This window comes from Argiope bruennichi, chromosome 11 (genome assembly GCF_947563725.1).
Source record: "Argiope bruennichi chromosome 11, qqArgBrue1.1, whole genome shotgun sequence".
Classification (NCBI taxonomy): Eukaryota; Metazoa; Arthropoda; class Arachnida; order Araneae; family Araneidae; genus Argiope; species Argiope bruennichi.
In genome coordinates this window covers 63,047,528-63,062,414 of record NC_079161.1, presented here as the reverse complement: position 1 = coordinate 63,062,414, position 14,887 = coordinate 63,047,528, and the positions used below count along the sequence as shown (strand labels likewise).

The 14,887-nt window shown below is 29.3% G+C and overlaps 1 protein-coding gene across 1 annotated transcript in view; it reads right to left on the bottom strand.

Annotated features, from left to right (window-relative positions):
• Positions 1-8,032: 8,032 nt before the first annotated feature.
• LOC129956574 (uncharacterized) overlaps positions 8,033-14,887 on the bottom strand; it is a 634,064-nt gene continuing 627,209 nt past the window's right edge. Inside the window, exon 29 of the mRNA XM_056068502.1 lies at positions 8,033-9,123. Coding sequence (XP_055924477.1) covers positions 8,069-9,123 — 1,055 coding nt within the window. The 3' untranslated portion in view covers positions 8,033-8,068. The remainder of the gene's footprint in view (positions 9,124-14,887) is intronic.

The window sequence follows — 14,887 nt, the reverse complement described above, 5'->3', positions numbered from 1 at the left end:
ATCCAGTTTTACTGCATCACAATCATGAATGATCAAAGTTAAGGAAAAAAAGTATCGAAACTAAATTTCCGAAGACATTTCTTTATGTTATGTCAATGAAAAAATTGCTATCAACCACCTGTTTTTCTTTTTCGGCGATTGATCGTTGGATTGCGGCTAATACATTAGTGCTAGAATACAGTATATATATTTTTGATGCATTTTTTCGATAAACTGAAACTAAAATTTGATAAACTGTAACTGTAATCACAAGGTTACATACTGTATAATTTATTTAAACCATTGCGTTTTTGAACTATCTTGTTTACAGGCATGTAGAAGTATAGATGGATATACAATCGATTCCTTGACAGATTTGCTTAAAAATTTGGTATAGATCTACATTTTAGATGATAATCTGTAGAAACTTATTGAATGTAGCATTAAAGGTGATGGAACATAGGACGTGGCCCTCGTCATAGAAATATTATATTTGCAAAAAAGTGATAGAAATTTGTAACGGCAAATAATAATTATTAATTTTTACAGCATATATTATAAGTTTTTAAAGCATTGTTGTAATTTTTGAATACAGTGTCTCACAAAAGTGATGCAACACTTGTGCTTTACAAAAGGAAACTGTAATAAAATAAATAAATAAACATGTACACAAATTTTTTAAGTGTGTTTTATATTTAAAGTTAGTAACAATTATTACATAACATACATTTTGTCAAAATATTAAAATATTAATTTAATAAAAATACAATTGTTTAGAACGGAGCAAAAAATGGCTCATATAAGTGATGGGACACTTACTTTTCCATCAAATATTTATCCAAAGAATTTACTTTAAAAAAAGTTTTAATATTTTGTTGGATTTCCTTTTACTTTTAAAACATGGTTTAATCTTCTTGGGATGGATTTGACTCATTTTTTTGTGATTTCTGGAGTGATTTTACCCCATTCTTCTTGAAGCACCGATTTTAATTGTTGTTTTGAAGAAATGGTGTGTTTGCGAATTCTTGATTCCAATTCTTGCCAAATATTCTCTATGGGATTTAAGTCTGGAGATTGTGTTGTGTTTTTATTATTTCAGGACAGTTATACAGCAACCAGAGTCTAACGTTCAAAGCAGTGTGCTTGGGGTCATTGTCCTGGTAGAATTTAAAATCGTTATGAAGAAATAAAATCGTTATACGTTCAATTTTCGTGCTGAAGATTTCAAATTTTGCTTTAAAATGTCAGTATACTTGTACTGATCCATTATACTGTCAACAAAAACAAGATTACCAACTCCAGCGGACTACATACACCCCCATACCATAACTTCTCCTCCATCATGTTTTACTGTAGGCACCAAGTTCTGTTTGCGAAATTCTTCCCTGGGTTTTCTCCACACCAAGATTCTACCATCAGAACCAAATATATTAAATTTACTCTCATCAGCAAATATAACTTTATTCCAGTAATCAGAATTCTTATTTATGTTGGATTTTGCGAAAACTAGTCTAAGTTTTCTATTCTTTTCACTTACGAAGAATTTTTTCCTGGCTACTGTAACGTGATATCCAGCAGATCGAATTACCCTTCTAATAGTCTCAGGATTAACAATTATTCCATATAATGCTTGCAAATGAGCAGCAACTTTAGGAGTACTCTTTCTTGGATTTTTTTTAATATTTCGAACGATAATTCGCTTTATTCCATTGGATAGCTTTGATGGTCGGCCAGGTCTTCTTTTATCCTGAATAATATGATTCTTTTTATATCGTTTAATGATATTGAAAACTGTTGAATGACTCAAGTTAACTGTTTCAGCAGTTTTTCTAATAGAGTTTCCACGTTCAATATGCAAATTAATAACTAATTTTCGAATTTCAGGCGAAGTTTCTTTTCGTTTAACATTCATGGCTGCACAGAGCTAAAAAACACAAAAATTCCAAAACAAACTGGAGAGAAATACTGCAGACGATTTTATAAATTATTGCCAATTGCTTTTGAGTAAAAATGAAACCACCAAAAATATTTTTATTGCTTATTTCAGATGATTTTTGTTGCATATCTAATGGTGTCCCATCATTTATGTGAGCTATTTTTTGCTCCGTTCTAAACAATTGTATTTTTATTAAATTAATATTTTAATATTTTGACAAAATGTATGTTATGTAATAATTGTTACTAAATTTAAGTATGAAACACACCCACAAAAATTTGTACATGTTTTTTTAATTTATTTTAATACAGTTTCTTTTTGTAAAGCACAAGTGTCCCATCACTTTTGTGAGACACTGTATTTTCTGTTAACTCATTGCAATAACATTTTTGGCTGTTAACTGCAAAAATAAAAATAATTATTAAATTATTAGAGAGAACTTAAATTGCATGTGTGGAGAAATGCAACGTTTATATAATAAAAATATTTCTTCATGTTTTATATTTGGGTTGGGGGCATATTTTTCAAACCTTTTTTCATTTCTATCCATAGTTTTTCCAAACAAAATTTTTTTGATGATTTCTTTGATCCATAAATTATTTCATTATTTTTATTAAGTCTGAATTGTTATTAATCCGAATTGAAAAAAAAAATCTTCTGCAATGTTTATATAGTGACTTTTTAACAATAATTTAGTTTATTTTTCACTAATTCTTTTTTGTTTTCGTATTTTTGTTCGTGATACTTTTAATATTCATTCAGAATTTTTATGAGCCTTTATATTCTTTTTACTTGTTTATTTAATACGAAATCTGTAATTGTTTATAAAAATGGCGTTGTATAAAGCAGTAGTTGAACAATTATTCAACAGCTGCTTCTTTAATTTTGTTGCAAATGATATTCATCGCAGTTATAGTGATTTAAAATTCTTATTATAATGGGAGTTTCTAACATTTACTGCAGTCAGTAAAGATGTGATATAAATTTGCTATTATCCTCTAACTTTTGGAATGTGGGAAGATCGATGATTTTCTCGATATTATTTTAACAATAGCTGTGATAATTTTATGCAATAATATATGCAATTTTATATGAATATTCCAATTTTTATAGATATTTATAAATTCTGGAATCATTGTCTTTATGTCAACACATTAATCTTTTCTTCATACATTTTTTAAAAATTTCTAATTTAATTTTACCAAATAATTATTGTATCCTTTAAGGTACTGTTCAATTTTGATTCAACAGTAAAGGAAATAATTTTTCTCAAATATGACTTTTTTCTTTATTCAAATTTTTAATCCATCAAAAGTTGTTTTCAGCTGTTTTGATTGATATCCACTTTAATAGTTTTAAATTGTGAATGATATTTGCATATTTTTAAACGAAAAAAATATTTTAACCCTCCAACTGCTTATCTCGCGATTTCCGAAGGGTGGCAATCAGTCGTTTTCTATTGCATCCCATGTTTTTCGTAGTTTAGAATGTTTATTTTTACGATTACAGATTTTTATTATATTATATTATTATCGTGTAACATATAGTATCAATTCACTTTGTTAAAAAAATATTTGATCTTATTTGCAAACATCGCATCTAAATAGTGATTTTAAAAAATTACGCAGTCAGAGGGTTAAATGATGTAAAGAAATAGATTTTGTGTTTTTGAATCCTAAGAAATTATGTTCAAATTTTTATGTAGTTCTCTAGCTTTCCTGGTCTGCTTTTGGAAATTATTCTCGACATTCTAATATTTTCAATAAAAAAACAGATTCACTTTTTTGAGACTAATTCTGATTAGTTATGAAGTTTTGAATTTCAATATTTCAGATCATTCTAATGATCACCTGGATGAAGATCTTCCAATCAAACACGGTATTTGCTCACATCAGCCGTTGATTGGTCTAACATGATGTAATTCAAAGACTTACCTTCGTATACAGAAATAATAGTTAACATGAATGCCTTGGAATAAATTAATAAAAAAATAAAATAAAAAAGTAAATATATTAGATATATCCTACTTAGTATTGCATTTCAAAAACATTTACTACAATTTTTCACTGTTTCCAATTAAAGAGTTAAAACGACATCTCTTTATTGCAAATATCTCAGAGTTTTTGCATAGAAAATTGATTTTTACGTAATTAAATTATTAATTCAGATACCATATTGTAAATTTCCAGTTTATTAAAACTGAAAATTCACCAGGCGCTGATACTTTTGTTGAATCGAATCTTAAATATATTTAGATATAAAAGCTTAAAAAAACTTTTATCAGAATATTAAGCCATTTTTTTTTAATCTTAATTATTTTTTACTTTTAATCTCGAAATATAATACTTTTTAAACTTACTATCAGACAGCGAAAGCTCTACAAAATGTAATTAGATTAATAACTTAACTAATCATTAAAAGATATTAACATAATGTATTTCACAGGGAATAGAAAAAATGCTCAAAATCTCACTCGTCCAGCACATCAGAATGTGAGTTAAGAAAACCAAATATAAAATTCCAGCGTCAGAAATATGATATTTTAATTATTTTCTGCTTTTAATCATGAAATATACTGTTTCTGAAACTTATTATCAGATAGCGACACATCTACAGAATCAAAATTTAATTAAATTAATGATTAACTTATCATTTAAAAAATATTACCACTATTTATTTCTTTGAGCATAGAAAAAGCGTTTAAAATTTCAACCTTCTAGTACATCAGAATGTGAATAAAAAAAATTCTAGTACATAATTCCATCTTTAAAAACATAAAATGAGATAAATAAAAGTGTTTAAAAAAATCGTTTGCACGCATATTTAAGTTAGTGATAATTTTTTATTATATTAAAAAAGTTTAATGTACGTTTTTTTTTAGTTCTCTTTCTTGCCTTAAATTAATATCTTAACTGAGCCTTTTAAACTAATGTTGTAAAATGTAAAATAAATAAATTAAATAATTTTTATCAAAAATTTGCTTAATGTAATTAATTTTATCAAAATATCAAACACTTTTTCGCAAGATAGATTGTTTCTTCACATTTTTATACCCCTGAATATCTATATAACATAAATTCAAATTTTCTATTCCTTTAGTTGTTTTGAAATAATTATTATTGCTAATATGAAAGATTAAAAACATAGATTAAACTAGCAATAAATTTTGTTGTGAAAAATTTTTTTAAAACGAAAGTTTCAGAGAAAATATCTGAATAAAATGTTTAATCAATATACTACATCGAAAATCATGAAAATTCTGCTCACAAGCTTTTCTATTTAAACATGAAAATTAGCCGCTAAAAATGTGCCATGATCATTTATTTTATTTTATCTTAAATAACACCATCAATTTTACCCATAATGTAATAACGTTTGAAAAGTCTTCACTAGCTACCTAAATCTTGGAAATGCAATTTCACTAGCGTAATTATTTAGCTTTGTGCATCGAAGTGACTCAAAATGCATAAAAGTTAGAGATGTGATTACTATTCTTTTCTATAAGCAGAAAAATAATAAAATAAAGAAGAAAAAAATTGCTTTTTTGAAAGCAAAGATGGATATTATTCTTACATGAATTTTAAATTTCATTCTAAGCAGACACGTTAATAATTGGATTGAGAGTAAATAGTAGAAACTGCCTACGAAAAAATTTAACCAGTTCCAAAAAACATGTCACGCTTTCTTTAAAAATAAATGGAATTAGAAAGTGTTCTGAGTGGAATGTTAATCAAAACGATTTTTTTCCCTTGTTTAATGGAAAAGTTCAGAATGTTTGGAAGAAAGCAGACGATATTCTTTGGTTAGCGAGATAATGATGTTAGGAATAAAATTTGTATTTTTTAAGCAAATGGAATATATTTGTCTGCTTTAACAAAATGCTGATAACAGGAAAGTAATATGGACTGAATATTTTAAGACGCGATTCGGACAAAAGTTCTTTTCTGATGTCATACGAAAATAATTTTATCAATTACGAAAATCATTGCATTTTCTGTTATCAATTTTCTGAGTAATTTAAAGATATTTTCATGGTTTGGTTACAAATTTAGGAAGACGCTAGATAACATACAAAAGTTTTAGTAATTTTTAGTGCTGCCAGAAAGACATTAACTTTGGACGAAATATAGAAATTCTACTCACTTTTGACATAATTATCTTAGAAGAATAATACGAAGAAAGTTTTGCGAAAGTTTTAACTATTCCTGTTAAGAATTTTGTCTAATTACCATTTGTTTTTAATGATTTTACCGTAAAGTATAAATGAAAAATTTTTCTTTTTGTTTCCATTGCAGAAGCGTATTAATTTGCACGAAAGCAATATGGTTGCTTAAGATTTGCTTAATAAATGGAATTTAAAATTGTCAAAACATGGGAAAGAAGGATATTTCATAAAGTTGCTTGTCACTTTATTGACATTGAATATTGTCTATTTAATTAAAAATTATTTTGAGGCTTCTTATTGCTTTAAAAATTGGTTCAAAACGTCTCTTTTTCATTTTTACTGTCTATTAAGATTTAAATTCACTGTTCAAAATGGCTACCACTTTATTCCATGCTGTACACAAATATTTAAGTTGTCGATAATATCATTAAAAATTATTATTAATTCATGAAAAAATTAGTTATAAGTGGTTTTTAAAAACTGTTTGGTAGTCAATGAGTTTTCCAAAAGCTGCAGATGTTAACACTCTTTGAAAGAGAGCAAAATAACAAATTCTGGGAAGATTTTTTATTTCAAAATAATTTAATTGGAAGAATATTTTATATTAAAAATTTCTATGTGATAGCGTTAAGCTTTTAAAAATATTTATAATGTTATTAATATATTAAATTTCACATACAAATTTTGAAATATAATCACAATGGACATAATTACCTACACAGCATAAGCATTCCAGTTTTAACTGTATGACCATCATCGCTTTAGCAGGAAGTGGTAACTGTGGTTGAATTCCAAGAAGCCACGACTGAAACAACTACACTCAACTGCAAACGCAATTCTTCTTGCTGGAGGTATATCCTGTCGCTGAATTGGAGGGAACTTGTCCCACAACATTATTTACTCACCAGGTAAGCAAGAAACTGCTCATTTATATAACAGCTTCTTATATACACAACCACGGTGTCTTCTGGTGGGATAAAGTTTGGAATATCAGAAAGATTTTAATTAATATTGCTTGACAGTTTATTAATTAGTTAATTTTTCATGAGAGAAAAAAAATCATCATGAGCAAAGCTGTGTATTAGCTAGAGTTTGAATAAAATTCTATGAAAAGAAAATATACAAGACAATTTACATAGATTTTGATTCTTAAATTAAATTTGTGAACAATATTTTGTAACATTTACTGTATTGCACAATTACTGTATTATACTCTATTGTATGCCATTTAGATTTACTTTACGTTAACATAACAATCATTAAATATTTAACAATAGGGTGTTTTATGCTTTTCCTCCTGAAATATATCTAGCAGAAAGAAAATTAAATTGACACCAAGGGGTGAATGTGAAAAAAATATCCACACACACACGCATAAACTCACGTGACTTACTGTCTCCCACACACATATACGATTCACTCACTCACGCGCACACACACATGCACACGACTGATGGATTGGGAGCCTATAGTCTAGAATTATATTCATATTCTGGGAATTAGTTCAAATTGCATTTGTTGGCCTTCCATACAATATTGAAATTGCACATACTGGCCAATATAGTTCTAAACATCCAACTAAGATTTGACTACATTATCCTTACAAAAGTTAGGAAATATAAGACTCAAATTGCAAAATATAATATTTTTAAATACAACAATAAACTGAATTATATTCAAATGAAATGCATTCTTTAATATTCTAATGACAACTATGAACCGAATCAATTTTGGGAAAAAAGTTCTTTTTCGGGCTCTATTTCGAATCATATCAATGGAGGGCGTTTTACTACCAGTGTGTTTAATACCAGTCAACTTCTATATATGACTTGTTAGATTTAAAAGCTGTGATCTTCCCCCCAGACAGTCGTAGTATGAATGCTACTAACTTAAAATAATGCTTACTCAGGCTTTGCATATAAAGCACATTTTATTACAATAAAACAGGCAAACATAGGCAATGTATTAAACGGAATTCAACACACACTTTATACAGTAGTAATACTCCAACCCTTTTTAGATGGTTGAGCGTTTGGGTCTGAAGAACTGTTCGAAGAATCTTTCTCAAGAGATGGAACAACTGGCGTAGGTACTTGAAGTCCAAGTACCTCTTTCTTTTTCAACGTAGATTCTGGTGGAACAATAGGTTCGTCTCCAATGTCTGGATTCTTTAGAGCTACTGGTTTATCGCCGATGGTATTTTTAACAGATGGCGATGGGGTCTTGGAGCGATTGGGTGGTTTCTGCAAGTCGGGCTTTTCAGAACTCTTCAAAAAAGATGCTGATTCATTTTTCTCATCCTCTTTTATGCTCTTCAAGGGACTTTGGAACGTGCTGGAAGGAGGATTGGCAGGTGGTCTGAAAGTCGAATAAGAACTTGTCCTCAGACCTTCAGTAACTAAGGCACATTGGTCAGAAGCCTTCCTAGTGTTGATGACGCACTGCTCACCAATTTCCCCACCAGTACTACAGAAAGTGGTCAAGCAAGGATTGACCATCACTTGTTGGCTCGATGAGTTATTAATGGTAGCGAAATAAGCTTGTTTGGTGGGCTCAAGAATGTCTGGTGGCGTGTTTTGCATCACACCCAGTTCATAGAATTGGGCTTGGCTTTCTTGACCATCGGGTGCCATGTCTTGGACGTCTTTGATATGAAATTGGCTGCTTCTTGGACTGTCATCCAGCTGCTGTAGCTGGAACGGTGACGATACAGATTCGTCACTTTCTTGAGGGGCAGTCCATTGAGGGTCATCAGGATCATGTATTTTCTCACCAGTTTCAGGTCCGATTCCAATGGCTTCCTTTGCTTTGGAAACGATCAGAGGTGAGCTCTGGTGATGGACAGTAAAATCTCTCACAATGGAAGCTGCGGCAGCAGCTGATTTTTCCACCAGTAGATGGTCTACTTCTTTCCATTCTATCTCTTCGGGACACATTTGAAAGCGCAGTTTACGGAGTTTCTCCATGCGCACGTCCACTTCTATTGTTTCGGGAATTTTGCTGCTGACGTAAGAATCGCTCACAATTTCAGGCTTTAAGAAACCTGCAGATGAGAGAAGGAATTATTAAATACAAATAGGAACTGAAATTGTGGCAAAAATCTATACTACTATTATAAATGTGAAAGTTTGGATGGATAGATGGATGGATGATTGTTAGTCAATCACGCCAGAACGGCTTAATAGAATTGGATGAAATTTAGCTGAGAGATAGATTATAGTCTGGAATAGGACATAGGCTACTATTTATTCCATTTAATTGAGTGATTAATTGTTTATTAATTTAAAACTAACTTTCTCACCAAAAATCGCCAAATGAGTAAAGCTTCAGGGTTTTTTTCCCCCACGTCAATGAGATTAGGTTTAATATGATTTTGACTATTATTTCAAACTATTCTGTTTATTTTCTTAGTGTTCGATACATTTAAAATTAAACATTGTTAATTAATCGATCTTTTGGATTCATTCTGAAGTACTTTTGAATTAAAATAAAACAGTATAAAGGAAATTAAAAATTTATAATCTATATTGCGTTACCCCAACTGGCGTAAAAAACTCATATATTTGTGTTGCCCCAATTGGCGTTGAAAATTCACGCATGCGCAGGAGTAACAAAAGATAAAGCTACTGAGGCTATAAATTCCAATTTATTTCCACGCGTACGAAGTCGCGGGTAAAAGTTAGTGGTAAATAAGGCTAAATAAGCATTCTTTTTACACTTTACAAAACATATAAACGCAATTTATGTGTTCCTCTAACTTAAGCAGCAAGAGTGGCCTGTCCAATAGCTTCGTATATTCCCTTAATAAATGTATATCAGTATTATTATCTATGCGCCATTGACGAATAATAGTTATTAAAGAACTTAATAATATGCTATATTTGAGAATATTTTTTCGATTAATTGCTGCGTTGCGATTAATATACAAGTACCAGAGAATCGAATAAATAATTTCGATGCCTTTTTTTCGACTCAATAAAACTCATATTTAACGCAGAATTGCAATTATAGTCATTCATATATATTATATTATCTTTCATATACTTAAGTTAACGCGTTGGCATGCTGGTAAATGTACAGATTTAAAGACGGTCATCTTCTTTAGTGATAGGGCTTCAAATTTAATTAAGTGCTACTCTAAAAATGTTAAACCAAATTTCATTTACTTGATCTATAACTGTTTAGAGTTATCGCATTTACAGACTTTCATGAGTACAGATTGACAGACGGTCAACTCTTTGACGGATGTCGCTCCAAATTTGATATGTATTTTACATGTCAGATGTTAAATCTGAGTGTCAAATTTTATCCATCTCGTATTCTTTGTTTTGTAGTTATTGTGTTAACATATAGGCAGTTCGGACAGATTTCCAGTGTTCAAATTGATAGAAATTTGATAGAAATATACAAATCTGGAGTAAAGACATTCTATCAAATTTCATTCTTCTAGCTGAAAGCGTTTTTGAATTATTATGTTCAAAGACAGACAAAACAGACATATTGCCAACAAAAAAAAAAATGTGTTTTTCGGATGTAGGGAGGTTTGAAATGTAGTAATTCGTTAAATTCTCGCAATCGATTTTTTTTTTTTGCCATTACAATAATTTATATTTGTATATTTCATATTTGAGGAAATGAAAATAGTTACATACTTCTTTGCTGTAAATAAGTAATTTCATTTTAAGAATAACCTTATTATTATAGGAAACTATTGTTGACTTTTATAGAACTAATTTTTGCTGAAATAGTTTGGATTTATTACACGCTTTTATTTAATTTAATTCCTTTCAAGCTTCCAATGATGATTTTCACTTTCTCGTATATGAATATATAAATACAATGCATTATAAATGTAAAAAAATTCGTTTCAGATTTTGAAGAATTTCCACACTTCAGATTTCCCAAAAGTCCATTTTCAGAAAATCCGAAAAACACATTTTTAGAATTATGTCTGTCAGTCTGTGCGTGTACACGATAACTCAAAAACGCTTTGAGCTAATCGGAAGAAATTTGGTATATGGTCTTTTTGGTCTAGCTGTACGAATATTAGATAACACGATATCTATAAATCAAACAATATCTATAAATCAAACAGCAAGATGGATAAAATTTGGTACACAAATTTTACATCTAAAATGTAGATGTGGTTAAATTTGGAACCAAAATCGTGAAAGAGTTGACTCTCTTTTGTCTTAATCATCGGTTTTCTCTTTTGTATGCATATAAGCAAAACAATTAAAAAAAGAAGAAGCAATTTAAGTAACTGACATTTTGTTCACAATTTCAGCGTTTAAGTATAGATACTCAGAAATTTTGAACTACATCTGTCAAAGGATTGATTATTTGTCTGTCTGTACTTTCAGATGCGGTAACTCAAAAATGCAATAACTTAAATATATGAAATTAGATATACAACTTAAACTTCAATTGTAGTTCGTAGGAAAAAGGCATCCAAAATATGTATTCGGATTTCTGGTTACTTGAGTATTAACCGCCTCGCAGCAATAAATCGCCAAATATCACACATTATCAGGCTCTTAGTAACTTTTGTTCGCCAATGGCATACTGTCAATAATATACGCATACATTTATTAGAAGATATGAGAGAACGTTTCCGGGAGATCACTTCCGTTAATTTGTAACATATTTTCACTCACTATTTTATATAATAAGAGTTCTAAAAATCTGGAGAGTTGAATCTTTCTAGTTAACTGATTAACTCTAACCATATTTTGATTACATTAAAAAAAAGGTTCCATCTAAAAGGGAAATTTGAAAAAGAAATAACATTCCATAATATAGGAAATTTCCGTTTCTCCGTGGTATGACAACTCTGGGTAGTCCACAAATGGTTAAAAGAAAGGCCCAAAATTATTTTTACTGTAATTTAAAATTATCGTTATTTTTTAAGCATTTTTTTTCGCATTAGGAAATCTACATACAGTGGCTCAAAAAATTGAGAGTACACCTTACTTTTACTTGATAAATCCGACTTTCAATATAAATAACACATTACCGGGAAGTGCAAACATGTTTTTATTTCTACACATAACAAATGGTTTAATTTAGAGTAAAAATAAAGAAAAATCAATGAAAAACTTCCACATTGAAAAGTTTCAGAAGCATTTTAAATAAACATACGCAGAATTTCACCTCAAAAAATTGAGAATACACCAATGAATTTTTTGCAGTATCACGCATAGAAACAAAGTATCACTATTAAGTTGCATGTGCTTTGGCTCTTATAATGGCCTCTAAACGCCATGGTACCGATTTGACGAATTTTTGGTGGTATCTGAAGATATTTTACCCCATTCTTCTTGCAACACTTGTTTTAAATGGGTTTTGTTTCTAATTTTGTAATTTTGGACCACTGCTTCGAGTATGGACCATAAATATTGAATGGTATTGAGGTTGGGGTACTGTGGTGGTGTGGGTAATTCCTTTTTACAATAAAAAAGACACCATACTTTGACGTTATGTGCATTCTATTTGGGGTCGTTGTCCAACTGGAAAACGAAATTTCCATCTATACCCAAATTTTTAGCACTTTCCTTTAGATCGCTGCTAAATATATCGAAATAAACCATATTATTTATAGTGTCATCTATAAAAATTTAACTTCCTACCCCGTATGAAACCATGCAACCTCAAATCATGACGGAGTCACCATCATGTTGAACTGTAGGACTTAAATTTCTTGGATCTAAAGCAGTATTAGGCTTTCTACATACAGTAAGATGGCTGTCATTGCGAAACATTTTGAGTTTCCTTTCATTACTAAACATAGCTTTCTGCCAAAGGTTATTGGTCTTCAATTGATGAGTTTTTACAAACTTCAAATGCGTTTTCTGAATTTGCAATATGATAAACGGTTTCTCTCTAACAATGCCACTTTTACATCCAGCTAGTCTAATGGCATTTCTCACAGTTTCAGCACTTACACTTCTGCCTATGATTTGAAAAATTTCTGCAACAAGTTGGATGAACCATATAATCGCAGCAATCTAAAGGAAAGTGTTAAAAATTTTTTAGATGGAAATTCCATTTTACAACAGGACCACAACCCCAAATAGAGTGCACGTAAAGTCAAAATATGGTATCTTTTTTTATTATAAATAGCAGTTATACACACCACCACAGTACCCCAACATCAATGTCATTGAATATTCGTGGACCATATTCGAAAAAGTGGTTCAAAAACACAAAATTAGAAACAAAACCCATTTAAAACAAGTGTTGCAAGAAGAATGGGGTAAAATATCTTCAGATACCACCAAAAATTGATCAAATCGGTACCATGACGTTTAGAGGCCATTATAAGAGCCAAAACACATGCAACTTAATAGTGATACATTGTTTCTATGCGTGATACTGCAACAATTTCACTGGTGTATTCTCAATTTTTTGAGGTGAAATTCTGCGTATGTTTATTTAAAATGCTTCTGAAACTTTTCAATTTAGAAGTTTTTCATTGATATTTCTTTATTTTTACTCTAAATTAAACCATTTGTTATGTGTAAAAATAAAAACATGTTTGCACTTCCCGGTAATGTGTTATTTATATTGAAAGTCGGATTTATCCAGTAAAATTAAGGTGTACTCTCAATTTTTTGAGCCACTGTATACCATTAAAACTTGATAAACTATGAATTTCTATACTCATAGATTGCCGGTTTAATTTTTCATAAAGGAAAAAAAAATGTTTACTTGGTTCATTTTTTAATGTTAAAAACACTTTTTTTTAAAAAAATTTATACCTGAAGTTTTCTAACAGTGTTTTGGAGTTAATAACCGTCGAGTTTAAAAAAAGGAAATTAAAAAATAAATAAAAGTTAAAACATACTTTATTTATTCTTTCCCTTACATTTTCTTTAATGAATTAAAGAGAGGAAAATAATCTTTTTTTTAAAAAAAAATCTGAAAACTAACACAAAATTGTAAAATTATTTGTCCTTGAAAACAATACAGTAAAGATGCTGAGGTTCAACGAGTATTATATAGAAAAACACTATTTAAAATTCATTAAAAGTTCTATAAATAAAAAATAAAAGGGCAATTTTCCTGTACTTTATAGAAATTGAAAATATTATATTCATATTTTTCCAGTGTTTCGTATAAATGCTATGAAATACAAGCTGAATTTTAGTAAAGGTTATGTAAATATTAATTAAATTCTGAATGTTTTATTAATGAAAGACGGTTTCCCTCGCACATGAGCAATATTGTTCCTGACAAAAGAAAGATGGCGGCTTCCAAGATTCATTTAATAAACGAATTTAGAATACACAAAACATGAAAAAAAAAGCATTTAAATAGATTTGATTTTGCGCTATTAATATAAAAAAAATCTACATGATAACTGTTTTGAGTTCAAAATTTGATTACTTGTTTTTAATTCTTTATGAAAGTTAAAATTCACTATTCAAAATGGCTACCAACATATTCCGTGCTGTAAAAATGCACATTTAAGTTCTTCGGCAAAGTGTTTACTAAATTTTGTTAAATTGTTTTAAAAATTATTAATAACAAATTCGATGCATTTTTTTTTTTTTTTTTTGCTTTTTTTGAAAAACGATATTAAAATTCTTTGATGCAATGGATCTTCTCATTTTAATTAAAATATAGATGCAAAAGATAGAAAGATTGTATATTGTTATATTTTATGAAAACAGTTTTTAATTTTGAAAATAAAGTATTTTCAAAGCTCTTGTTTACAAATTGGATAAGTTACCGTCAAGCTATATCATTAAATATTATTTTATACATTTTGCTTAAAATTTTGCTCTCAATTATTGAAGATTTTA